Source organism: Schistocerca gregaria, chromosome 1, assembly GCF_023897955.1.
Source record: "Schistocerca gregaria isolate iqSchGreg1 chromosome 1, iqSchGreg1.2, whole genome shotgun sequence".
In the NCBI taxonomy this organism is placed as follows: Eukaryota; Metazoa; Arthropoda; class Insecta; order Orthoptera; family Acrididae; genus Schistocerca; species Schistocerca gregaria.
Genome location: NC_064920.1, coordinates 1,011,920,850 through 1,011,948,371, shown reverse-complemented (window position 1 = coordinate 1,011,948,371; position 27,522 = coordinate 1,011,920,850). Strand labels below are relative to the sequence as shown.

The 27,522-nt window shown below is 42.0% G+C and overlaps 1 protein-coding gene across 1 annotated transcript in view; it reads left to right on the top strand.

The window, feature by feature from the left end:
- The window catches only part of LOC126278786 (uncharacterized), a 97,728-nt gene that overhangs the window by 52,247 nt on the left and 17,959 nt on the right, over positions 1–27,522 (top strand). Inside the window, exons 6-7 of the mRNA XM_049979066.1 lie at positions 22,649–22,855; positions 22,934–23,705. Coding sequence (XP_049835023.1) covers positions 22,649–22,855; positions 22,934–23,705 — 979 coding nt within the window. The remainder of the gene's footprint in view (positions 1–22,648; positions 22,856–22,933; positions 23,706–27,522) is intronic.

Sequence of the window (27,522 nt, the reverse complement as noted above, 5' to 3'; positions counted from 1 at the left end):
TTCATCTTATATCCTCCTTTCAAGACACTGTCCATTCTGTTCAACTGCTCTTCCAGGTTCTTTGCTGTCTTTGATAGAATTACAATGTCATTGGCAAACCTCAAATTTTTATTTCTTCTCCATGGATTTTAATTCCTACTCCACATTTTTTTTGCCTTTACTGTTTGCTCAATATACAGATTGAATAATCAGGGTCAGGCTACAACACTGCCTCACTCCTTTCTCAGCCATTGCTTCCCTTTCATACCTCTCGACTCTGATAACTGACATTTGCTGTTTGTACAAATTGTACCAGTAAATAGCCTCTCGCTCCCTATATTTTACCCCTGCCAACTTCAGAATTTGAAAGAGAGTATTCCAGTCAACATTGTCAAAAGCTTTCTCTGAGTCTAGAAATGCTAGAAACGTAGGTTTGTCCTTCCTTAACCTAGCTTATAAGCTAGGGTGAGTATTGCCTCGTGTTATCCAACATTTCTACGGAATCCAAACTGATCTTCCTTTAGTTCAGCTTCTACCAGTTTTTCCATTTGTCTGTAAAGAATTTGTGTTAGTATTTTGCAGCTGTGACTTATTAAACTGATAGTATACGCATCTACATCCTTACATTTGTCATTTTGCACTTCCTGTCGATCTCATTTTTCAGACGTTTGTATTCCTTTTCACCTGCTTCATTTACTGCATGTTTATATTTTCTCCTGTCATCAGTTAAATTCAATTTCTCTTCTGTTACCCAAGGATTTCTACTAGCCCTCCCCCTTTTACCTACTTGATCTTCTGCTGCCTTCACTTTTTCATCTTCAAAGCTACCCATTCTTCGTCTACTGTGCTTCTTTCCCCTGTTCTTGTCAACTGTTCCTTGATGCCCTCTCTGAAACTCTCTACAACCTCTGGTTCTTTCAGATTATCCATGTCCTATCTCCTTGAAACCCTACCTTTTTGCAGTTTCTTCAGTTTTAATCTACAGTTCATAACCAGTAAAGTATGCTCAGAGTCCACATCTGCCCCTGGAAATGTCTTACAGTTTAAAACCTGGTTCCTAAATCTCTGTTTTACCGTTATATAATCTATCTGAAAGTTTCTAGTGTCTCCAGGCCTCTTCCACATATACAAGCTTCTTTTATGAATCTTAAACCAAGTGTTAGCTATGATTAAGTTATGCTCTGTGCAAAATTCTACCAGGCAGCTTCCTCTTCCATTCCGTACCCCGAGTACATATTCACCTACTACTTTTCCTTCTCTTCCTTTTCGTTCTATCGAATTCCAATCCTGCATCACTCTTAAATTTTCATCTTGCTTAACTATCTGAATATGAATCACTTTTTGCATAAATCTGTATAAAAATCAATGGTAAATGTCATGAAAGCATCAAAGAAAACTTAAAACGCGAGAAATATTGTCACACAGAATCATTAATGATGGGAAAGCATTGTATTGAGAGAACTGGACTTCTATTGGTACCAACAAAAATAAACATAAAAACAGGAAAACATAAAATGTGGGAATGTAAAACTTGGGTTTACAAACTAATCAAACAATGGAAAATCTTGCCTGAGACTGCATCACTTGTGTGTGTGTGAGTTTCATTGGTGCGCGCATTTGTGCATGAATATGTGTGTGTATTGTCAACGAAGGCCAATGGCCGAAAGTTTTGATTGTCAGAGTGTTTTTGTCGTGCCTATCTGCGACTCAGAATTTCCTCTACATAGTGTTGTTTACAAACTAATGTCAGCAGATGAACTCAAGACAGAAGCCGACAGACAATTTGTCAATAAGTGGCAATGGATGCCTTAACAATTTTTTATTGTAAATCTTACATTGTGAAGAAGTGGCATTCTTGTGTATGGATGTGAGTTAGCACGAAGCAATCTGTTTCATCACAGCATATCATTTATCTTTTCACACATTCAAGCTGAATAGGTTTGTGATCAGCTGAGAGCATACACTTGGATTAAGACACTATATTGAAGTAACTTATGCAAGTAATTCAGTAGATTTCTAAAATAGTTACACACACTTTTTCTGATGCAGATCTTTCCTATACCATGAATTACGAAGGTTGTGAATCCACTGTAAGCCTGTCACTATATTTTTCCTACTGTTCCAAACTTGAAATAGGCTCTCGCATGATGTTGCACGACTAGAAATTCCACAATAATGGATCATGTAAACTGTATTGAAATCTCTAACCCATAATGGTGTATTTTCTGAAAAAAGAAATAATTTAAATAAGATGCTGAATCAGGACTTGCTTTATACCTGATATTGATGATACTCCACTAAATTGTCTGATTTATCAAGTCTTCACGTTGATCAAAAATTTTTATCCTTTGTAGTATCTGAGTTCTATGTAATCATTTACAAAAATGTTTCATACAGAATGTGAAATAACCAATAGAAACCTCTTCAAAAACAACCTCATTGTATTGTACATTGTATGGCTGTTGAGAAATAATACTGTGCTATTGGGTTAACTTTGCTTTTCGTCAGTTGGCCAAATGAGAAATGCTTTATGAGTGAAATAAGTGAAGACGCTTTATCAATGTATGAGGTAATATTATGCAAGTATTACATATAAATGCATCAGATAATTCATCTGATATCAGATATTTTAATTCAATGAGTTATCTTGGTTTCAATATATAAGAAACTATCAGCCTCAATTGCAGTAATGAAACCAACCTTTACCTAGGTTTCAGTCCAAATAATTGAGCCTTATTCAGAAGATATACCTGAATCTATAATTTGTCTAAGAGGGCATGGTCTAGAAATAAATCTAAAACAGCCTAGACTAGAGTGATGCAACGCTCAATGTTTGACCGGTCACAGCTCGCTTGTTGACGTGGGGACCGAGCCGCTAGTGTCCGGCCCCATATGACTCGGCTCGGTCACGTACTCGCCCCATGTCTGATGTCCAGATTCCAGACACGCAGATAACCGAGCATGACCGGTCACCGCTGACGTCTCGCCTCGCCTCCCCCGGCTCGCTGCACTGTACTGTACAAATCCAAAGCATCTCTCTCTCTCTCTCTCTCTCTCTCTCTCTCTCTCTCTCTCTCTCTCACACACACACACACACACCCACACACAAAATGTATTTATCTCTCTCTCTCTCTCTCTCTCTCTCTCTCTCTCTCTCTCTCTCTCTCTCTCTCTTTTATCCCCCTGTGGGTTCGGGGTAAGAATAGGCCCACGGTATTCCTGCCTGTCGTAAGAGGCGACTAAAAGGAGTCTCAAACGTTTTGGCCTTGTGAGATGGTCCCCTAACGGGTTTGACCTCCATCCTTCTAAATTTTCCGAAGAGCGAGCCGATTGGGGAAGGGCGCCTTACAAGGAGCGATGTGTCCATCCTGCATTACCATCTCTAGCCAGGTTTGTCGTCATCGCTTAGCAGTCCCGCTCACCTACCATCTCTTGGGCGTGGATTTGTTCTTGGGTGCAGTTTATTGCAGTCTGCTATGCTGTGTCGCTTTATGCGCCAATGACGATATTGGACTACATCACCTGAAATCCAGCACGGTAGCCAGTCCGTTGTGGTGGGGCCGCCATGTACCCTGTTGGTTGTAGCCCCCTGACTACACAGGGATCGCTCTGCTGATGCCAGCGCCGTTAACTCCCCACATATGCCAAGGAGTAGATGCCTATCTCCTTGGGGCATTGGGACTCCCGGCAATGGCCATCCTGCCAGGTGGTCGTTGCTGAGGCTGGGTGGCGCCTGTGGGGAGGGCCCTTGGTCGGAGTAGGTGGCATCAGGGCGGATGACCCGCAATGAAGTGTGGTACATCATCTCTTGCTGGCGGCCAGCCGCCAGCAGTCTCTAAGCTTTCCAGGGCTCAATACAACGCAACTACATATGACCCCAAATCGTTCCCCTCCCTGGCCACACCATGGGAGGAACGAAAGACTAAGGATGCCAGTGAAACATACTCGCCCCGCTACCTGGTGTGTACGAGAACTGATGGTGAATCCTTTACATCCATGAAGCCTCAGTTCTTCGTCGAGCACTTAGAGGACAAGTTCGGGGAGGTGGAGGGCTTGTCCAAAATGCGCTCGGGCTCGGTTTTGATCAAATCGGCGTCCTCCGCCCAGTCCCGCCGGTTACTCGATTGTAACAAGCTGGGGGATGTTCCGGTTACAATCACGCCCCATAAGAGTCTTAATATGGTCCAGGGCATAATATTCCATCGGGACCTTCTATTGCAGTCCGATGACGAGCTTCGCGCCAATTTAGAGCGGCGAGGTGTTCACTTCGTCCGGCGCGTACATCGTGGTCCAAGGGATAAGCAGGTTGCCACGGGTGCCTTCATCTTGGCCTTTGAGGGTGATACTTTACCTGAGAAGGTCAAGGTGATGGTCTATCGTTGTGACGTCAAGCCATATATCCCTCCCCCGATGCGGTGCTTTAAGTGCTGGATGTTCGGGCATATGTCTTCCCGCTGTACTTCCAGCCTCACATGTCGAGATTGTGGACGCCCGTCACATCCCAATACTCCATGTGCTCCGCCTCCCATCTGTGTAAACTGCGGAGAGCACCACTCGCCTTGCTCGCCGGACTGCAGGATCTTCCAGAAAGAGCGCAAAATCATGGAGTATAAGACCCTGGACCGCCTGACATACACTGATTCCAGGCAGAAGTTCGAACGCCTCCATCCTGTTCGAATGACTGCCTCTTACGCCGCGGCTACTACTGTTATGCCCCCATTAGCTCTCCCTCAGACTGCCACCTCTCAGAGCCGGAATGCTACACCTGCCCCCTTGATGGTGGGGGGCACTTCACTCCCTGCTGCTCCTGCACTACCTGCCTCAGGAACAGCAACCCCCCAACCATCGGGGACATCAGTCCCCACTTCTAAGCTGGGGAAGCCTCAAACTTCCTCGGCTCGAATAGCACGGAAAGGGTCCCTTGGGTCCCTTCCTTCCCAGGTTTCCGCCTCTGGGAAGGGTGACGTCAGCCAATGGAAGAAAAGCAGACCAGCGGCTGGTCGCAGGGCTTCCCGCTCCTCCTCCGTCCCGGAGACTGACTCGCTGGAGCCCTCCCAGCCAATGAAACCCAAGGACCAGAGAGACAAGACGAAGAAGAAGACCTCTAAGGCCAAGGGACACGCGGTGGCATCCACCCCACTGCTCCCTACAGGCCCTGCGTCCGAGGATAAGGTGGAGATCCGGGCGTCCGCTGAGGACCTAGATCTCGCCGGACCCTCAGACACCATGGAAGCAGATACATAAATGACCTGGTGGATGACATCGGAAGTTCACTGAGGCTTTTTGCAGATGATGCTGTGGTGTATCGAGAGGTTGCAACAATGGAAAATTGTACTGAAATGCAGGAGGATCTGCAGCGAATTGACGCATGGTGCACGGAATGGCAATTGAATCTCAATGTAGCGAAGTGTAATGTGATGCGAATACATAGAACGATAGGTCCCTTATCATTTAGCTACAAAATAGCAGGTCAGCAACTGGAAGCAGTTAATTCCATAAATTATCTGGGAGTACGCATTAGGAGTGATTTAAAATGGAATGATCATATAAAGTTGATCGTCGGTAAAGCAGATGCCAGACTGAGATTCATTGGAAGAATCCTAAGGAAATGCAATCCGACAACAAAGGAAGTAGGTTACAGTACGCTTGTTCGCCCAATGCTTGAATACTGCTCAGCAGTGTGGGATCCGCACCAGGTAGGGTTGATAGAAGAGATAGAGAAGATCCAATGGAGAGCAGCGCGCTTCGTTACAGGATCATTTAGTAATTGCGAAAGCGTTACGGAGATGATAGATAAACTCCAGTGGAAGACTCTGCAGGAGAGACGCTCAGTAGCTCGGTACGGGCTTTTGTTGAAGTTTCGAGAACATACCTTCACCGAAGAGTCAAGCAGTATATTGCTCCCTCCTACGTATATCTAGCGAAGAGACCATGAGGATAAAATCAGAGAGATTAGAGCCCACACAGAAGCATACCGACAGTCCTTCTTTCCACGTACAATACGAGACTGGAATAGAAGGGAGAACCGATAGAGGTACTCAGGGTACCCTCCGCCACACACCGTCAGGTGGCTTGCGGAGTACGGATGTAGATGTAGTAGATGTACTGGTCCTCCATCGGTGGCAGCAGGTGACCTAGTGGCGTGATCTGCCTCCTTGGTCCTTTCACGCCTTTTTCGGACATGGACAAAGCGATACTCCAGTGGAACTGCAGCGCTTTTTTCCACCACCTTGCTGAGCTTCGCCAACTCATCAGCAGTCACCCTTTCCTCTGCATTGCCCTACAGGAAACTTGGTTTCCGGCAATGCGGACCCCTGCCCTACGTGGGTATTGGGGTTATTACAAGAACCGGGCAGCTTATGAGAGGGTATCTGGTGGAGTCTGCGTCTACATCCTTAACTCTGTCTACAGCGAATGTGTACCTCTTCACACACCTTTAGAGGCTGTCGCTGCAAGGATGTGGACGCCTCTGCCTATTACTGTCTGCAGTTTGTATCTTCCGCCAGATGGTGATGTCTCGCGTCATGTGTTGGCAGCATTGATAGCACAACTGCCTCCTCCTTTTGTGTTACTGGGCGACCTTAACGCCCATAACCCCCTGTGGGGTAGTGCCGCGATTACTGGCTGGGGTAGAGATGTCGAGACTCTTCTCTCGCAGCTTGACCTCTGCCTCTTAAACACGGGAGAGCCGACACATTTCAGCGTAGTCCATGGCACATTTTCGGCCATCGACCTTTCTATCTGCAGCCCCGGACTTTCACCATCCATCCACTGGAGTGTCCATGACGACTTATGTGGTAGTGACCATTTCCCCATCTTTCTGTCACTACCACAGCGTCACTCGTCTGAACGCCCCTCCAGATGGGCTCTGAATAAGGCTGATTGGGGCTTGTTCTCCTCTCTCGCCACTATTGCACCTCCTTCCCATGACACCATTGATGCGGTAGTTCAGTCGGTCACCACCGGCATCGTTTCTGCGGCGGCATCTGCGATTCCATGTTCATCCGGGTCCCCTCGGCAGAGGACTGTGCCTTGGTGGGCGCCCGAGATCGCAGAGGCGATTAGAGATCGCCGGCGGGCTCTTCAACGCCATAAGCGGCACCCGTCCTTGGAGAACCTCATCGTTTTTAAACAGCTCCGTGCCCGTGCCCGACGCCTTATTCGCCAACGGAAGCAGGAGTGCTGGGAACGGTATGTTTCCACCGTTGGCGTCCGTACCTCTGCATTGCAGGTTTGGGCTAAGATTAGGCGACTCCATGGCTATCGGCCACCTGTCTCTGTCCCTGGGCTTTCGCTGAATGGAGTGGTGTGTTCTGACTCCGACACAATTGCGGACCGGTTAGCAGCGCATTTTGCTCAGTGTTCCGCATCTACGAATTACCCACTGGCCTTCCGCTCCCGGAAAGAGCGGTTGGAAAGTTGGAGGCTTTCCTTTCACACGCGCCACGCGGAGTCGCACAATGCTCCTTTCAGCGACTGGGAATTCCAGAGTGCACTATCTGTTTGCCCTGATACGGCTCCTGGGCCAGACCGCATCCACAGCCAGATGCTGAAACTCCTCTCTGTGAATTGCCAGCGACGCCTCCTAGAAGTTTTCAACCGCATCTGGGTTGAGGGTGTGTTCCCGTCTCAATGGCGAGAAAGCATCGTCCTCCCCGTGTTGAAACCTGGCAAGAACCCGCTGGAGGTGGACAGCTACCGCCCCATAAGCCTCACCAACGTTCTTTGCAAGTTGCTGGAACGTATGGTGAGCCGGAGGTTGAGTTGGCTCCTCGAGTCTCGCGGCCTTCTGGCTCCGTCTCAGGGTGGGTTCCGTAAAGGCCGCTCTGCCGTCGATAATCTGGTCTACTTAGAGTCTACCGTCCGTACAGCCTTTGCACGCCGCCAACATCTGGTTGCCGTCTTCTTCGACATGCGGAAGTCGTACGATACGACTTGGCGATATCACATCCTGGCCACACTTCATGGGTGGGGTCTTATTCAGAATTTTCTGTCGTCTCGTTCCTTCCGCGTGCAAGTTGCTGCGTCCCATAGTTCCTCCCGGGTCCAGGAGAACGGGGTCCCACAGGGGTCTGTCCTCAGTGTCTCCCTGTTTTTAATTGCGATCAATGGGCTCGCTGAGGCGGTGGGATCGTCCGTCGCAGCTTCGTTGTATGCAGACGACTTCTGCCTCTACTACAGCTCCGCTGGCATTGCAGTTGCTGAGCGCCAGCTGCAGGGCTCTATCCGCAAGGCGCAGTCGTGGGCTGTAGCGCACGGCTTCCAGTTTTCGGCCGCTAAGACCTGCGTTATGCATTTCTGCCGGCGTCGCACGGTTCACCCTGAGCCACGCCTTTACCTTGACGGTGAACCTCTTGCTGTGGTAGAGACGCATCGGTTTTTGGGACTGGTATTTGATGCCCGGTTGACTTGGCTGCCTCATATTAGGCAGCTTAAACAAACATGCTGACGGCATTTAAACGCTCTCCGTTGCCTTAGCCACACCGGATGGGGTGCCGATTGGTCCACCCTTCTCCGGCTGTATCAAGCGCTGATCCAGTCCCGCCTTGATTATGGGTGTGTGGCTTATGGTTCGGCATCGCCATCAGCATTGCAATTGCTGGATCCCATCCATCACTGCGGGATCCGACTCGCCACAGGAGCATTTCGGACAAGCCCTGTTGACAGCTTACTTGTGGAGGCTGGTGTTCCTCCATTGCGGATTCGGCGCGACCGACTTCTGGCCGCTTATGCTGCCCACGTTTGTAGTTTGCCAGGGCATCCCAACTACCGTCTCCTGTTCCCGCACTCGATCGTCCATCTTCCAGACAGGCGGCCCCGGTCAGGGTGTACGATCGCGGTTCGCATCCGGGCTCTACTGTGTGGGATTGAGTTTTTTCCTCTCCCGCCTGTTTTCCGGGCCAATCTGCCCCCTTGGTGTGTGCGCCGACCATGCATTCGGCTGGATTTGGCACAGGGTCCGAAAGACTCGGTCCCTCCTCTGGCCCTCCGCCGCCGCTTTGTTTCTCTCCTTGCCGAGTTTCCCGGATCTGCCGTGGCCTATACCGACGGTTCGATGGTCTCTGGTCGCACTGGTTACGCTCTTACTCTAGAGGATCATTGTGAGCAACGGTTGCTGGCACCCGGGAACAGTGTATACACTGCCGAGTTGGTTGCCATCTATCGCGCCCTAGAGTATATCCGCTCCCGCTCAGGTGAGTCCTTTGTCATCTGTAGTGACTCCCTGAGTGGTTTACGAGCTCTTGACCAGTGCTTTCCTCGTTCCCGTCTGGTGATGGCCATCCATGAGTCGCTCCATGCTCTTGCCCGTTGCGGCCGCTCCGTGGTCTTTGTTTGGACCCCAGGTCATGTCGGCATCCCGGGCAATGAGCGGGTTGACACGCTGGCTAAACAGGCAGTGAGTTCACCGGCTCTGGAACTTGGCCTTATGGAGTGTGATCTCCTGTCGCTTTTGCGCCAGAAAGTGCTTGGTGCCTGGGGTGACGAGTGGCGCACCCTGCCCACGCCCAACAAACTTCGGGCGGTGAAGGAGACGACCGATGTGTGGCGCTCCTCCATGCGGGCCTCTCGGAAGGACTCTGTCGTCCTCTGCCGGCTGCGCGTTGGCCACACGTGGCTGACGCACGGCCATTTGTTGCGCCGGGAGGGCCCACCGCTATTTCGCTGCGGGGCAGCTCTGACGGTGGTCCACATTTTGGTGGACTGCCCGCTTTTAACAGGACTCAGGCAGACGTTTGCGCTGCCTGATACCCTCCCTGCCCTTTTATGTGATGACGTTGCTATGGCGGACCTCGTGTTGAGTTTTATTCGGGCAGGGGGTTTTTATCGTATGATTTGAGTGTTTGTCCTTTTATTTCCTGTATTGACTTGGGCCTTTGGCCTGTGGTTTTAAACTGTGGGTTTAATGTCATTTGGTGGTTGGCTTTTCCTAATTTTCATGGTCAGCCAACCACCTTCACACTCGGTGTGATTTTAGTTCCGTTTGTCTGGTCTTTGTCTGTCTTTCTTGTATTGTGTCGTCCCTTGTCTCAGTTCTCCGTTTTTAATGACTGACAGTTTTTATTTCGTGTGATTTTATCGTGGAACAAGGGACCGATGACCTTAGCAGTCTGGTCCCTTCAATCCCACACCCAACCAACCAATCTCTCTTTTAATACAAAAGTGACGTAAGAACGGGTGCGTAACACAGCTAAATTCATAGAGCACACTTTCTTCTGTAATATTTACTTCCGTCTTCCTGCCGTCCGGGAATTTTGTTGTAAATAAAACATTGATCACAAGAGACCAATCTGTGTTAATGTAATGTGTTGTAAGGCTCAAATAGTGCACCTGATTATGCGAATCAGTCCACATATAAACTGTCACAGCACATGTTTTATTAATAACTTCCGCAATAACAGAAGGCATTGTGCTGTTTCGTACTACATCAGTTTGTTGTTTGACATGTCTGGTTATAGTAGAGGGATGTGGCATGACATCTGCCACGTTAACTTCTCCATAATGCGCACCTAGATGTATTAATGCTTGGCCTAGTTCTCTGAAACCTTCACCGCAAACAGCATTAAAAAGTCTCATATCTTTCGCACACACTGTAACACACTTTGCTGTAATACTGTTTTTTTATTACTGCCTGTATCCATGAAGGAGCTGTATCTTTGTGAGGTTTCTTGCAACTGTGTTTCTTTAAATGAGTGGTTCCCGATTAGAAACACAATAATGTGGAGCAGTTTATGCACGATACGTACTCGGTAGATGCACTGTTTTCGTCTACAACCAACAAAAATGTGCTCCATACTTGGCTTTTTAGACCTTCCTGTTTCTTCAATGTATAAACATTGGTTTCAATCTTACGTCTTACTGCACTGGCTTCCTTGCACTGCATGATTACAGAGAGAGAGAGAGAGAGAGAGAGAGAGAGAGAGAGAGAGAGAGAGACCACAAATGAGAAGCCCGTACTGGCTGCAGTCTCACAAGGATAGTGACACGTGTAATGTGTTTGAAGTTACGTGCTACATCTTCAGTCACTACATCTATGCTCGGTCACTACAACTAGTGTGGGCAGCCTATCCAGTTAGGGTGTGCTCGCCCCATCCCGTATTTTGTGCTCGCTTACTCGGTCATGCAGCACTCTAGCCCAGACCATGCCCTCTTAGACAAATTATAGATTCAGGTATATCTTCTGAAAAAGGCTCAATTATTTGGGCTGAAACTGAGGTAATGGTTGGTTTCATTACCACAATCGAGGCTGATAGTTTCTTATATATCAGATTATCATGACTGCTGACTGTGCTGCAATGTTGAAAGTACAAAAATATCTTGGTTTCATTGCAATGCCTATTAAATATGTTACTAGCTGACACTAACCTATTACCAAGTTTTATGACCATGGTTTGTCTGGGGAAACTGAGTATCCATTGACAGGGCTCCTGAAAACATGCTATGTCCCTTCCCACTGCGTCAAGGATATTACGGATTTTGTTCATTACTAATGAGCTCCTCCTACTGTTTAACTGTAGTAGACTTAACATACTAGGTATACATAGTGTGTACGAAGCACTTTGGTGCAGAGGGAGAGATCAGTGTAGACTCTTCCAGTCCATGTGTTTTCTAACTACACTCTAAACTTCCCTTCTCCTGGGTAAAAATGTGTAGAAGTAGGTCACACAGCCCTCTTACATCAATCCGTAGTTTACACAGACGGAGTGTCTGTGGCGCCTGGTGTGGGCTGTGTGACCAGCTGACCAAGTAAAAAATCACATTACTGCCTGCAGCATTGCTCCGTCTTCTAGACTAGTATTTTTCTACATGTGGCTGGTGATCCCCAGGACAGTCACAAAGTCTTGCTTGGAGATGAAGAGGGGGTTACAGGTTGCAAGAGGAAGTAGATTGCAATATGGCTGATAACATATATTTCATGATAATGATTTGCCATGGTTTAAACGTCACATGGAAGTGACAAAGCCTTAGAAAGCACATTGTAAAGTTACGATATTTATTTGTAGTAATGAATATGAATTTAATTAAAACCTATTGAACACTTCATATACGCAAAGACTTGCAGCAGTGAGAAGTGACACAGTGTCTACCAAACTCATCCTACATCTGTGGAACGGATCTGGGGCTGCGAGAGACATTAAACTTGTGGGGAGAGGGAAAGGACCACATTAACTTCCAGGTGGGAATGGCAGTGCAGGGGCAGCATCTTGTGCCATACTTACAACTTAGTTTTCATGTTGATCATTGGCTGTGATAAAATCACATGGAACTAGAACAGATCATGAAAGTGCATTTAAAAGTTGCTCAGGTTAGCTAGGATTGGCAGCAGTGAGATGAGGTGTGAAGTACTGAAATTCCTACCAAGCGAATGTAGGATGCTTGAGCTCACCTCAGATTGTAATTGATATATTGTGTGTTGACATTCTTTCTATTTTCATAGCTCAGTGATTTCATTGGGATTCCCACAAAATAGCCATTTCTCATTTCTGTTTGTGTTGTTAATTGTGATTATGTGAAGTCATAATTTTGATAGTGCTTTATAAAAAAAGAGTTGAAAAATAGCATCTAAAATCTAATATAATAATTTGTAAATAAATGTCCAAAATACTCTAACAATCAATTAATAAGAAATGTTGTTTTCTTTTGAAACTGGATGAAAGTAAATAAAACAACCAGACCAGTGCATGTCCGAACAGTAGAGGTCCCATAATACAAAAACATGTTGTTGTTGTCTTCAGTCCTGAGACTGGTTTGATGCAGCTCTCCATGCTACTCTATCCTGTGCAAGCTGCTTCCTCTCCCAGTACCTACTGCAACCTACATCCTTCCGAATCTGCTTAGTGTATTCATCTCTTGGTCTCCCTCTATGATTTTTACCCTCCACGCTGCCCTCCAATGCTAAATTTGTGATCCCTTGATGCCTCAAAACATGTCCTACCAACCGATCCCTTCTTCTAGTCAAGTTGTGCCACAAAGTTCTCTTCTCCCCAATCCTATTCAATACCTCCTCATTAGTTACGTGATCTACCCATCTAATCTTCAGCATTCTTCTGTAGCACCACATTTCGAAAGCTTCTATTATCTTCTTGTCCAAACTAGTTATCGTCCATGTTTCACTTCCATAAATGGCTACACTCCAAACAAATACTTTCAGAAACGACTTCCTGATACATAAATCTATATTCGATGTTAACAAATTTCTCTTCTTCAGAAACGCTTTCCTTGCCATTGCCAGTCTACATTTTATATCCTCTCTACTTCGACCATCATCAGTTATTTTACTTCCTAAATAGCAAAACTCCTTTACTACTTGAAGTGTCTCATTTCCTAATCTAATTCCCTCAGCATCACCCGATTTAATTTGACTACATTCCATTATCCTCGTTTTGCTTTTGTTGATGTTCATCTTATATCCTTTTTTCAAGAAACTGTCCATTCCGTTCAACTGCTCTTCCAAGTCCTTTGCCGTCTCTGACAGAATTACAATGTCATCGGCGAACCTCAAAGTTTTTACTTCTTCTCCATGAATTTTAATACCTACCCCAAATTTTTCTTTTGTTTCCTTTACTGCTTGCTCAATATACAGATTGAATAACATCTGGGAGAGGCTACAACCCTGTCTCACTCCTTTCCCAACCATTGCTTCCCTTTCATGCCCCTCGACTCTTATGATTGCCATCTGGTTTCTGTACAAATTGTAAATAGCCTTTCGCTCCCTGTATTTTACCCCTGCCACCTTCAGAATTTGAAAGAGAGTATTCCAGTCAACATTGTCAAAAGCTTTCTCTAAGTCTACAAATGCTAGAAACGTAGGTTTGCCTTTTCTTAATCTTTCTTCTAAGATAAGTCGTAAGGTCAGTATTGCCTCACGGGTTCCAACATTTCTACGGAATCCAAACTGATCCTCCCCGAGGTCCGCATCTACCAGTTTTTCCATTCGTCTGTAAAGAATTTGCGTTAGTATTTTGCAGCTGTGACTTATTAAACTGATAGTTCGGTAATTTTCATATCTGTCAACACCTGCTTTCTTTGGGATTGGAATTATTATATTCTTCTTGAAGTCTGAGGGTATTTCACCTGTCTCATACATCTTGCTCACCAGCTGGTAGAATTTTGTCATGACTGGCTCTCCCAAGGCCGTCAGTAGTACTAATGAAATGTTGTCTACTCCGGGGGCCTTGTTTCGACTCAGGTCTTTCAGTGCTCTGTCAAACTCTTCACGCAGTATCTTATCTCCCATTTAGTCTTCATCTACATTCTCTTCCATTTCAATAATATTGTCCTCAAGTACATCGCCCTTGTATAAACCTTCTATATACTCCTTCCACCTTTCTGCCTTCCCTTCTTTGCTTAGAACTGGGTTGCCATCTGAGCTCTTGATATTCATACACGTGGTTCTCTTCTCTCCAAAGGTCCCTTTAATTTTCCTGTAGGCAGTATCTATGTTACCCCTAGTGAGATAAGCTTCTACATCCTTACATTTGTCCTCTAGCCATCCCTGCTTAGCCATTTTGCACTTCCTGTCGATCTCATTTTTGAGACGTTTGTATTCCTTTCTGCCTGCTTCATTTACTGCATTTTTATATTTTCTCCTTTCATCAATTAAATTTAATATTTCTTCTGTTACCCAAGGATTTCTAGCAGCCCTCGTCTTTTTACCTACGTTATCCTCTGTTGCCTTCACTACTTCATCGCTCAAAGCTACCCATTTTTCTTCTATTGTGTTTCTTTCCCCCATTCCTGTCAATTGTTCCCTTATGCTCTCATTGAAACTCTGTACAACCTCTGGTTCTTTCAGCTTATCCAGATCCCATGTCCTTAAATTCCCACCTTTTTGCAGTTTCTTAAGTTTTAACCTACAGGTCATAACCAATAGATTGTGGTCAGAGTCCACATCTGCCCCTCGAAATGTCCTACAATTTAAAACCTGATTCCTAAATCTCTGTCTTACCATTATATAATCTATCTGATACCTTTTAGTATCTCCAGGATTCTTCCATGTATACCACCGTCTTTTATGATTCTTGAACCAAGTGTTAGCTACAAAAACATAGGCATAATAAAAGTCAGATTTGTTTTATATAAAAATTACTTAATTCTGAATTGAATAACACACAGAATTTTTAATAATAAATACCCTGTGTTAACGATGAGTAAACGCAAAACCTGAAAACTGTTTTCAGGAACCAATTGATAACTAAATGAACAAAATCCAGCAAAGTAATTTTAAGAAATTGTGCGTAAGGAGGAATGCCATAGAATAGCATGTGACTTATTGCTCAAATGTAGCAGCTGAAGAGTCCTATCTAAGTCAGAAGGTAGTCTTTGGAATGGTTACCAAAGGCTAAAAGCAAAGGCACTGGACAGACTCATTGTACGAAACATTGCTCATTGAGTGATTCAACCTTTTACAAAATTATGTTGTGTGTTGCTCATTAAGTAATGTTTGACTTTACTTTGTTCATTGTAATAATAATGCTGATGTAAACATTACAATATTTATTCTTCCGCATTTCCTGTTGTCTCACTGTTCTTTCTCTCCTGTGATACGTAAGCCACATAAGCATTTTCAAAAATCTTCGAGAAAGTAATGTACTCGAGAGTGGTTAGCCATCTCAGCAGTAATAGGATACTTAGTAAATCACAGTTCAGATTTCAAAAATGCTGTTCCACTGAGACAACAATATACAATTTCACTGTCCACGTAATAGAGTCATTAAATAGTAAAATGTCACCAATAGGAATTTTCTGTGACTTGTCCAAAGCATTTGATTCTGTGAACCATGACATTATGTTACAGAAATTACAATTCTATGATATAAATGGAATAGCATATGAGTGGTTTGAGTCATACTTACAGAACAGGAAGTAAAAAGTTTCCTTATATGGGTTAAGTGATTTAAATAAGTTTGCCACTTCATCTAACTGGGATGAAATTACATTAGGTGTTCCATAGGGTTCAATCATGGGTCCCCTTCTGTTCTTGATATATGTGAACGACCTCCCTGCCTGTCTGAAACAGCAAGCTGAATTGACACTGTTTGCTGGTGATACAAGCATCATTATTAATCCAGTAAAAGAAATGCCAATTGAAAATGATACAAATAAGGTCTTCGGAAAAGTCGTGAATTGGTTTTCTGCAAATGGGCAGCAACTTTTGCAAACAGAATAATTGATAATTTTGAGGATACAGAAATTAGAAAGCTAACATACATTGCATGCTTTCACTCTCCGATGTCATATGGAATAATATTTTGGGGTAACTCAACATTTAGACAAAAAATATTCACTGCTCAAAAGAAAGTGGGTAGAACGATGTGTGGGGTGGGGTTCTAGTGGCACATCTTGTAGGCATCTTTTTAAAAGATTGTGATTTCTTACAACAGCCTCACAGTACATTTACTCACTAATGAAATTTGTTTTCAACAACATGGACCAGTTTAAAAACAACAGTGACAGTCATGATTATTATACCGGAATAAAGACAGACTTACGCTGTTCTTTACTCAACCTATTTTTGGCACAGAAAGGGTTAAAATAACTTTAAAAATTTTCGACTAATTACCAGGTGAAATAAAATGTCTGTCAGCAGTAATAGCTTAAAAAATAAATTGAAATCATATCTCTTTGACACGTACTTCTATAGCACAGATGAATTCTTGAATAGGAATAAATAAATCTATAAATATAGTATATGCATTTTGTGCCATTTAAAGGAATGGGGTAAATAATAGCAATATTAATCTTTAACTCTGTATTGTAATATATACATATTAAAAAATCTTGTTTCATATGTGCATTTCTTGTGCACTTGACATGTTCCACATCGTGATGGCTACCGTACCATGCGATTGATCAATGGAACACGCAACCAACTAACTTACTAACTAACAGATATCATCAAGAGTAAAGTCAATAACAATAATTCAGTGATTATGCACAAATGCACAGAGCTTTATTGGCACAACTGCACTTTGATTATTAATTACTAATGTCTCTCATTTGTATTATTTAAAAACATACGTGACACTACCAGAATTTTATTGTTTTTAATGGTTTACATTCAAAGAGTGACACCAGCCATATTGGTACAAAATGGCATATGGCACTAATAATTTCAAAGATTCCGTTTCCAGCCATGGATATTCATCTTTTCTCTTCATCCATAAGACGCCAGTCTTTTGCGAATTTAATTCCATTTTAAGCTTCCCGTCAGCAGCAAATCTATAAGTGTTTCTTTCTTCCTCATGATCTGTTCAGCTATTGTAGTGACATACCCAAACATAGTTTATTAACCATCTGTGCCCATAGTAAGCTTCAGAGTTCAATTCTGAAAAGTAACTTAATATTTTATCTTCAAAATTATGCAAGTTCTGTATCATGCAAAGAATGTGAGAAGTTACTACGACCAACTGCTCCATTGCAATTTCTTCCAGTTTTCTGAACATTGGGGAAAGGTTCAGGCATCTCCTCTATTAAAGATGTTGAGCACAAATGAAGTTTTGCAAGAAATCCTTTGATTTTTATCCTTAGCCATTATAATGCAGTTATAATGCCTCCCTTGGAGGCTCTTGTTTAAAATATTTAGATGATTAAAAATATCAATAAGAAATGCTAATTTTAATACCCAAACAGGATCACAAAAATGACTTGCATAGTCAGATTTAGAATCTTGTAAGAATATTAACAATTCAGCTTTTAGTTCCAGGACTTGTCTCTGTATCTTTCCTTTGGAAACCATCCTACACGTGTGATCAAGGAGATTTTGATGGAGCAAACCCATGTCTTCACAAATGATTCTAAGCAGTCATGTTTGCAATACTTTACCTTTAATAGAGTTCACAACTTTGATTCCCTCTTTACGTACACAATTATAAATCAAAAGATAAAACCATGGCCACCAGAACTTGTTGATGAAGAAAGCAGTGTATCCATGAAACATTTGCGATTATTTATTTTAATTTTGTAATGAGATCACTGTTGTTGCCAGTCATAGCTTTAGCACCATCACTAAAAATGGTTATACGTTGTGTCCAATCAGTCTCGTAGCTGTGAGTGCTTTCTAAAACCATATCATACAAACAGTAGCCAGTAGTGTTTGTAGGAAGTGCTTTGCAAAATAAAATGTCTCCCTTGTGCATGTCTTCAAAGTGTACATATACCATAAACTGCACATAGTCTCAAATATCAATAAATTCATGAAATTGAGAAGCAAAGTGTGGGGTACTCTTTAATTTTTTGATTAATTGTTCCCTAATGTCACCTTCCATATCACTGATATTGCGTACATTGGTATTGTCAGGAAGTTCTACGCTTTCTAGCGAGTTTGCCTGTTACTTAACTAACATAATTTCAACCATATCCAAGACTGCTTACAAAATAAAATTCTTGGCATCTGTATGTGTCTTCCCTGCTTAGTGAGTCAGTGTGTGATGCAGTAACTAGCTAATGACATGTTCTCTTTGATACTGGATACCTAAAATCAGTTGAAATATTATTAAATCAGAAAAACAAATAAATGTTCAGTAACTTAATATTTTTATCAACAAATAACAGTACTATTTTATTACCTAAATTGTAGAAGTTTGCTGCTGGTAAAGGGTTTTCAGTTTCCTTTCAAATAAATCCAGCAGCTTATGAGCTTCCTTGGATTGTTTAGTTGAGAGAATACACACAAACTACGACAGTGTCATACTCTTAAGTGAATTTACTTCGCTGTAAATTGTACACTTTGATTTGTAATGTAAATGGATATATTAAAAAATGTACTCACCAAGCAGTGGGAGGAGGACACACAAACACAAAAAGTTTAACTTTTACAAGCTTTTGAAGCCAATGGCTCACTCTTCTGGCAGGAGAGTTGAAGGGGAAGAAAGAGGGGTGAAGGAAAAGTGTTGGAGAGGGGAGACTTACTGGATGGGATGAGAAGGAAAGAGTCTTTCCTTGTCATTCCATATAGTAAGTCTCCCCTGACACACAGTTCTGGGTGATTTTTCTGAAGAGGTTTTATTGCAGTGAAGGTTCCTTGTGAGCTGTAAAATATTACAAGCCATAATACTAAGCAAGGACACAGGCAATGGATGTGAGGGTTGCCAAGTGGTGCAGGCAATTATACCTGTTGACCACTCTGGCTAGGATCGCGGAGCACCTATTTTGCAATCGTTTGCAGGCACACAGGAAGATCTTGGGAAGCTAATATGGCATCTGAAAAGGCAGATCTATTGATGGCACAATCAATAGATCACTTGGACTTTATTATGGCTCCAGAAGTAAATACATAACAGCAATCATGAGCGACATCACAGGTGCTTTCGACTGTGTATGGTGGCCTGAGATGTTTAAGCATCTTGGGGATCTTTGGCTCCCAAAGCATGTACAATAGCTTCATAGATTATTGTTGTGGATGTACTGTTGAATGGTACACAGGGAAACAAGTAGTTAAAAAGATAACAAAAGGCTGCTTGCAAGACACTGCAATGGTCCTGTCTTATCGTGCGTAACTGTTGAACCTCTCACATATCTCCTCAGTGGGGAGAATATTGTTAATAGCATAGTGCCATATGCAGGTGACATCTTGGTGGTGGTATTCAGGACTTCTCAGGCAAAGCTGAATGGAAGGGTTGTTGGTGTGCTCAGGCAGATGTAGCGATGACGTGTTGCTGATTTCATTTGTACTGAGATTGCAGTACATGTGGGGTGCTTATTTGCTTCCACCACCCTGAGTGGAATGTTTGCCAACCTGTAGTCTTATATAGTTGTTATTCCCTGCACAGAAAACAGCACTTAGATTTTGAGTCTGTATTCTTGAGGCTGTAAGAAACTCTTAGCGAGGAACTGTTATTTCGGCAGTAATTAAATTTCCAATAAGTTTGTTTACGTGGGATGCCACCCACTTTTTATTAGCAGAACATGAGAAACTGCACAATTGCATTCCACTTTAGAGTCACAAATGATTTCTATATTTCAACAAATTAATGAACTACATATTTCCATAATTAGTATCACACTGTTTTCAACTGTATGTCCAAATAACCACACATTGCTAATAAAGTCTTAACTAACACCGACTGCAGCAGACAACATGCTGTCCTCCAAGGCTTCCCAACCAGCTCTATTGACAAACCATAGATTACTAACAAAGATTTAACTAACACTGTCTGCAACAGACAACATGTCCGTCCTCTGACACTGCCAAACCAGCTCTGATTTATACACTATACATTGCAACTAAGCCTTAACTGATATGGTGGCAAACAGGTTTGTCCTCTGACACTGCCAAACTAGCTCTGATCTTACAGCCATAAGTACATCGCCCGACAACCAATTTAGGCTTACCGAAGCTTACCGAAGTGCTTCGTCTGCCTTTTCATTTAGCAGTTGTTTCTTATTCTGCTTGTTATTAATATTTGTGAAATAATGGAATGACGGCACACTATTGAGAGATGCTTTAATTTGAAATTCAAGAAAATATAATGTTTAATTTGTTTAGTATTAATAATAGAAGATTGTCATTTTGGCACGCGACTTCCGAAAGCAGCAGCTAATCATGGGGAAGGTCCAAAATTTAGGTGGTCTTTCTCATGATATTCTCACCTAACAAACCGTCAGTACCTCACAACACATTACATTGTCTTGCAAATGCTGCCTTCTCAACTGCTCTAAGAAAGGCTTCATGTTCCTGAATATGATGGCTATAAAGCCAGAAATATTACACCCAACTGCAGACTGCTAATGAAGGTGCGAGCAGATGGAATAGGTTCCCTAGTATGTCAGTGGCTCGAAGACTCCTTAGGTATCAGAACACAGTGTGTTGTTCTTGCAGCGATTATTCTACAGAGACCAGGGTATCATCAGTTGTGCCCCAGAGAAGTGTGATAGGGCCACTATTATTTTCTATATACATAAATGATCTGGCAGAAAAGGTGGGCAGCAGTCTATGGTTATATGCTGCTGATGCTGTGGTGTGTATGAAGGTGTTAAAGATCAAAGTTTCTAATTTGTGTGGTGAATGGTAGCTGGCTCTAAATGTAGAAAAATGTAAGTTATGTGGGTGAGTAGGAAAAACAAACCCATAAGGTTCAGATACAGCATTAGTTGTGTCCTGCTTGACACAGTTGTGTCATTTAAATATCTGGGTGTAACGTTGTGATATGAGATGGAATGAAGATTATGGTAGGGAAGGCAAGTGGTTGACTTCGGTTTATTGGGAGAATTTAAGGAAAGTGTGGCTCACCTGTAAAGCAGACCACATATATTATGCTAGTGCAACCTACTCTAGAGTACTGTTCTAGTACTTAGGATCTGCATCAGGTCAGATTAAAGGAAGACATCGAAGCAATTCAGAGGCAGGCTGCTAGATTTGTTAGTGGCAGATTCAAACAACACACAAATGCTACATAGGTGCTTTGAGAACTCAAATGCGAATCACTGGATGGAAAGCGACATTCTTTTTGCAAAATGCTCTTGAGGAAATTTAGAGAACTGGTATTTGAAGCTGACTGCTGCCAACATACATTTAACAAAAGGACTTTGAAGATAACATAAAAGAAATTAGGGTTCATATGGAGGCATAGAGACAGTTGCTTTCCCCTTTGCTCTATATATGAGTGGAACAGGAAAGGAAACAACTAATAGTGGTACAGGGTATCACTACTAGCATGCTTCATACTGAGGCTGACAGGGTATTTACATAGATGTGGATGTAGATGTAGAAATAGACCAAACACAGTAGAAAAAGATGAGAGTATCCTAAAAATCAATAAAAACAGACACCACCCCACTTTTCAGGAAAACTACCACCCACACAAAGCACAACCACACGTGAAACAGCTACTTACTGACCAGATAAATGTTGGAACCATACGCAATCATTGAACAAATCGTGTGAAAAATGAAAAAATTATAAAATTGGAACCCTTGTCTTTTCACATCTACCCATCCGGAAAACTGTGCGTGTTAAACTGCCACTTCTGGGGTGGGGAGGTGCACCATTCACAGATCAGATATGCCTGGCGGATTAATGACAGGGGCTTAATATGCTGACCAGGTAGGATGCCATTTTTAGGCAGTTTCCCACATCCCAAACATACAATAGTGGTGCTATATAGTGTTATGTTTCTCACCAAGAAGTATGTAGTGCTGCAGTGCAGTGTGGAATTATGCAAAAAACAATAATGCAAAATTAGGGAACACCTCAAATATGGGCAAGCATATATGCCCTGATGTGATCAAAAATGAGACATAAAATACCATAAGTAAAATAACATGTTTTGTAATGAACTGTTTTTAGAAAATTGAAAGTATCATTCATTATAGGCCACTGATGATGTTTTATATCAATAAAATGAAACATGTTTAGTGACAAAAATATGTGTTTCCTAGTAGTTACACAGGCGAATTTAAAATAACTTAAACAAATACCACAGAATGGAATATTATATGAAGTTAATTTAGGATCAGACTGCATTATGACTGTTGGAAACAAGTTAAGAAAACATTGTTTACAAATGCTGAAATCTTAATAAAGATCATGTTCTTGTTTAATTCCATATGTTGTTTTTACCCCCACACTTCCTCTCTTTTATGAGAAGTGAATTTTCTAATACTTTTTGCTGTCTCACTTATATTGACTTTGCTGATCATTTTTGTTATTTTTTATTTCCGTTTGTCTTAGGTGGACTTTGAAAGTTTTGATGATGATATTTACAATCATTTGGCTGATGTGACAGATGAGAACAAAGAACAAGAAACATCCTGTGATGAACTGTCATCCCCTGACAGTAGTAATGCAAATCATGAATTAAAACATGGTGCTCAAACTTTACCACCAAAACTTGATGTCAAACAAATTGATTGGGATGAGCTTGATGACCTCCTGCAGGTATGCACTTCAGATAAGTTAAGAAATTTTGGGTCTAGTGTTGTTTGATTTGTAGTGATAAATTTTTGTTTATTACAGGTGGAGCGGAAAAGAGATGAGTCTGAGAAGATATATCAAACAATGCCAGTCAGTCTCCCAAGTGTTTCTACACAGTCAAGTGTAGATTTCTCAGATGAAACAACACATGGGAACACATTCTCTACACAGTCCAGTGTTGACACAGTTGACAGCTTCACTAGTGAAGAAACAGGATCCGCAACAGATTCCGCAGGTGTAGACAGCACAGCTGCTACTCGTGGTAGCAACAGCAGCCATACTAACAGTGGTGATGGTGATGCAAATGGAGATCGATCCAGTTTAGATAAGATACCAGCAGACCTTGCAAGTCTGGATAAGTTTCCTAGCCTTGAAAAAAATCTGAACAGGTCTATGAGTGGTCCAGACTGTCTGGAAAGACATTGGGATCAGGGATGTAAAATGGATGCAACCACACCAGTAATTCCTGAAGCAAGTAATGATGATGTTTTTAGCAGTTCAGGTGGAGACGCTAAAAATCAGAGTGAAAGTGGCCCTGATGTTGTCTTAAGAAGAGCAGCTAAAACAGGATCAACAGCAATCCGGCGCCGTCCGGGAATGCGATCCCGCACTAAATTGAAGAGAAGGTGCTCAATTAATGGCCACTTCTACAACCGAGAAACAAGCTTTTTCACTCCACCTCATGGCAGCCAAATGAGTGTCTGGGTCACATCTCTTGTTAATACACAGGAAGTTATTAATTTGTTACTCGAGAAATACAAAGTGGATAGCAAGCCAAGTAATTTTGCACTCTTTGTAGTCAGAGATAATGGTGGTAAGTGACATAATTTCTGCAATATTTGTGTTTGCACCACATTACATTAAGAATTACATTTACTTTAGTGCATTTTCCCACCCAAAACCTGTTGTCATTAGTATTCTAAGAGAGGAAGGATATTGCTTCAAATATGCATCTTAAGGCTGTGCTGAATCAGTTATGTAGTTTTCTCCAGGATAATTATTTCTTATTACTATACATCTCTTGTTGAGGTGAGGCTAAAGGGACTATTAATGTCACATGGTAGTTTTCTAAAATCCTAAAATCAACAGGACTTAATATTTTGGCAATCCATCTGTCTGCCATCTTTAAGAGAGATGCTGCTGCTGCTGACGAATCCTGTTGAAAACTGATGGCGAGGGTGGAAACCATTATCCTGTATAGGACCCTGTACTCAGGGTGTATATGACCCTGGATAACTGGGAGATCCGGGAAAAACTAGAATTTCTTAGAATTCTGGAAATTTTTCATTGTTTTAGTTTTCAGTTAAATTTTTGTAACTTTGACTCCTAAGAACCAACACTCTAACAAAGGATATTACTGTATCTCATGACGTCAGCAATAAAACATGAACAAGAGAGAGAAAACAAACAAACAATCAAACTTAAGTTTCAAAGGAAATGCGCCATATACAACAACAAAACACAGTGCTCATACAAGCGACTGCTGCTAACAGCAAAATGTGTCAAAGGTCTTAGGAAGACTATGTAATGCTTAATAATAACAAATTGCCTCCAATGAGCATGACGTCACAACTGTTTACATTAGATCGGCAATTTCAGGGGGGAGGGGCACCAAATTCACATTTTTGAGGGAAACAACCTTGTCTCACAAAGCAGCTAGCGTCCAGTGCACGTTGGTTTATCGATTATTCATATGATTTTGAAACACATCCCTGCTGATTTTTGAATATTTTTTAACACATTTTAAGCTGATTTCTAAATGAATCATAAGTTGATTTTTGAATATGTGCATAGTGTATGTGATGTCTCTGCCAAGAGAATCCCTGTTGCTTCTAGAAATTAACTTTCCTGCAGACAAAAGTGGATGGAGCTATACAAGCTGAGTAGAATAAAGCCGAGCGGGTGAACCGCAATCGCTGTCTATGTGGTTGACTGGATTTGCGTATGATCGGCATTATTATAATTACTAGTGAAATCCATAGATTCAGACTACCAGAGTGGAAATAAATGACTAACAGGAATAACAGGTAAGAAAGATCGCATATTGTCTTCTTGGTGTACCCAAGAAAGTGACATTTTGACAGAAAATTTTTGGCCAGACCGCTACACTAGTAAGGGCCACTCGTACAGTCCCCAGCTAGCACCCGCTTAAGCTCTATTCAGGGAGTAGTGCGGAAAACATGTTGTACGACCACGTAATAATGCCTAACCAGAGAATGAATGCAGCATAACTAAACAGGTGATTGTGGCAGGGTTAGTGAAGTTAACCGGAGAATGAGTTTTAACACTGGCAGGAATAGTTGCAGAATTAGTGATGACAAGATTGAGTGTTAGAATGAGGGAGGAGAAGAAACGGGGACATCACACAAAATAAGCAAGAATATGGCGATTCCACATGTATCTAAAAATTTCATACAACTGCTTTCAATCTCATGCTTTACAAGCTGGAGCTTATGAATGAAGTGGGAAACGATTTCCTAACATAAAACATTTTGCTTGTGGGAGGTGTAATAGGAATTTCATATTGGTACTTCGTGAATTGTATTCTGTCATGTTATAAAAATAATCATTTGTGTCAAAACAGTCACATTTATTTGGTGTGTGTTACAGTTGCTGCTATATTAGGCAGGCCTATTTCGTGTTATGTAGCCGACAGTGACAAAATACACATAATGAGATTGAGAAACCACACCAGTCTTGGTTGCTATTTGTATGAACAGCTTTTCAGTTTTAGACGACGATATTTCGTTTTTTCATGTAGCAAAACGTGTAACGAACTTTGATGAGGTAATAGATTCTTTCCCAGAAAGGAAAGCACGCCATGTAAAGCTGTAGCAAGATTAGAGAGAAAAAATTCTATGACTTAAGGATTGAAGAAATGTGTACTGTCATGCTTATCTCTTGTCATTACTGATTTTATCTATCCTATATTCAATTTTATGTCACACAAAACATCAAGTTATTAGCTAATAGACAATAAAGAGTGCAAAAAGAAAAAGAAGGCTAGGATGTCAAACCAGGCAACTGGGAACAGGAGAGGCACCACAGGACATTTTAATTTCCACTGTCCTGAATATAGTTTGATGGCATCCATTACAAAATATTACACATTTGAATTCCACAGAGTGAAATACAGTGATGTGTGATGGAAGACTGCTGTGTGAAGAGGCATGGCACTGCACTTTGGCACACTTAAGACCAAATAACGTGTCTTACATTTCCTCGAACACATATCATTGATGTATCAAACTCTTCAGAAAGATGTATGCTACGAACTGAGCAACTTTTTGAAAAGTTTTTTTTTTTTTTTTTTTTTTTTTAAATTTTTTGCGTCCTACCTTAAACTCTCATGGGAGGGGAGGGGGAGGGGAGGGAGAGGTTTGTGCCACTATTTATATCATACTTGACAGTACTCGACACAACTTGGCTGCAGTCCCATGTGAAACAGAAATCCAATGAGGTTCCAGCAAATGCGGAAGAATACATAGTGCAATGTTTACATCAGGTTTGTTCTTATGATGAACAGATCATAGTATTGCCCCGGTTCAGTAATATCGTAGATATTGGGCTGATGCACAGAGCAGTCTGAGATGTAGTGGGGAGGTAGGTAGTCTCCACATGACCTGTGTTTACATGTAGTGATTTTTCTGTTTCCTTTTTGTTTATTGCTCTCACATCAAATGAAAATAAAACAGATTTCTGTGGCCGGGAGCTATCAAGTGAATGAAAATACATTTACATAATTACGGAAGGCTAAAATATGATATTAGTTTCAGATTTTATTTTATTTGCACCTTTCTGACAGTCAAGCACCGCCTTGCAAAACAATGAAGTTATTTTTGTCAGTTTGCTGAACAAATGTGGCTTTTATTAATGTTTTCCGCTGAGGCAGTCAATTTATTTGAAACGAAGTGTTTAATTCCACAGTATTGGCTAGTTTGATCTGTTTGCTGCATTTCAAGTGCACATTTTCATCTTCTAGCACGTCTTCTAAAGAAAATGTACATCTGACTCTGGACATAAGAATGTGCACTTTAAGTCGAATTATGCATTTTAGTATGGGTCACGAAATTCCGATGCTCTTGAAATATCCTCTGATGTCTTGTTTCTTTTATGACATAATGTAAGGTCTTTTAATATTTTACACGTAGGAACATACAGGCTTCCTGCGTCATCATGGCTGCACAAGTGCGGTGACGCCCATCATCTGGCACTCTCTGGCAACTGCTGAAATGAACCTATTTCTAACAGGTTGTGGGAAAATGTTGTGAATGGTTCTTTGAAAAGCGTTACTTTCAAAGTAAATTTCCTTTTACACAAGATGAACTATGTACGAGAATGTACAATTAATTTCTTAAATCACAGAGCATTTGACTCTCATTTAAAAATCAACTCTTTGAGGTCAACCATTTAGAATAATTTCGAGCTCAAAATATCAGACATTAATGTCATCGTTAAAAAATTTACTGGCACATTTGTGTGATGTATCTTGAAGTGTAACACGCGCAAAAAAGATCAACATTATATGTGAAAGCTTAGTTTCTCTTGCAGCTTATTAATCTTTGAGACCAATATTATATGTGAAAGGTTTTCTTTTCTTGTAGCAACATTATGTAAACTAATTTAAATCA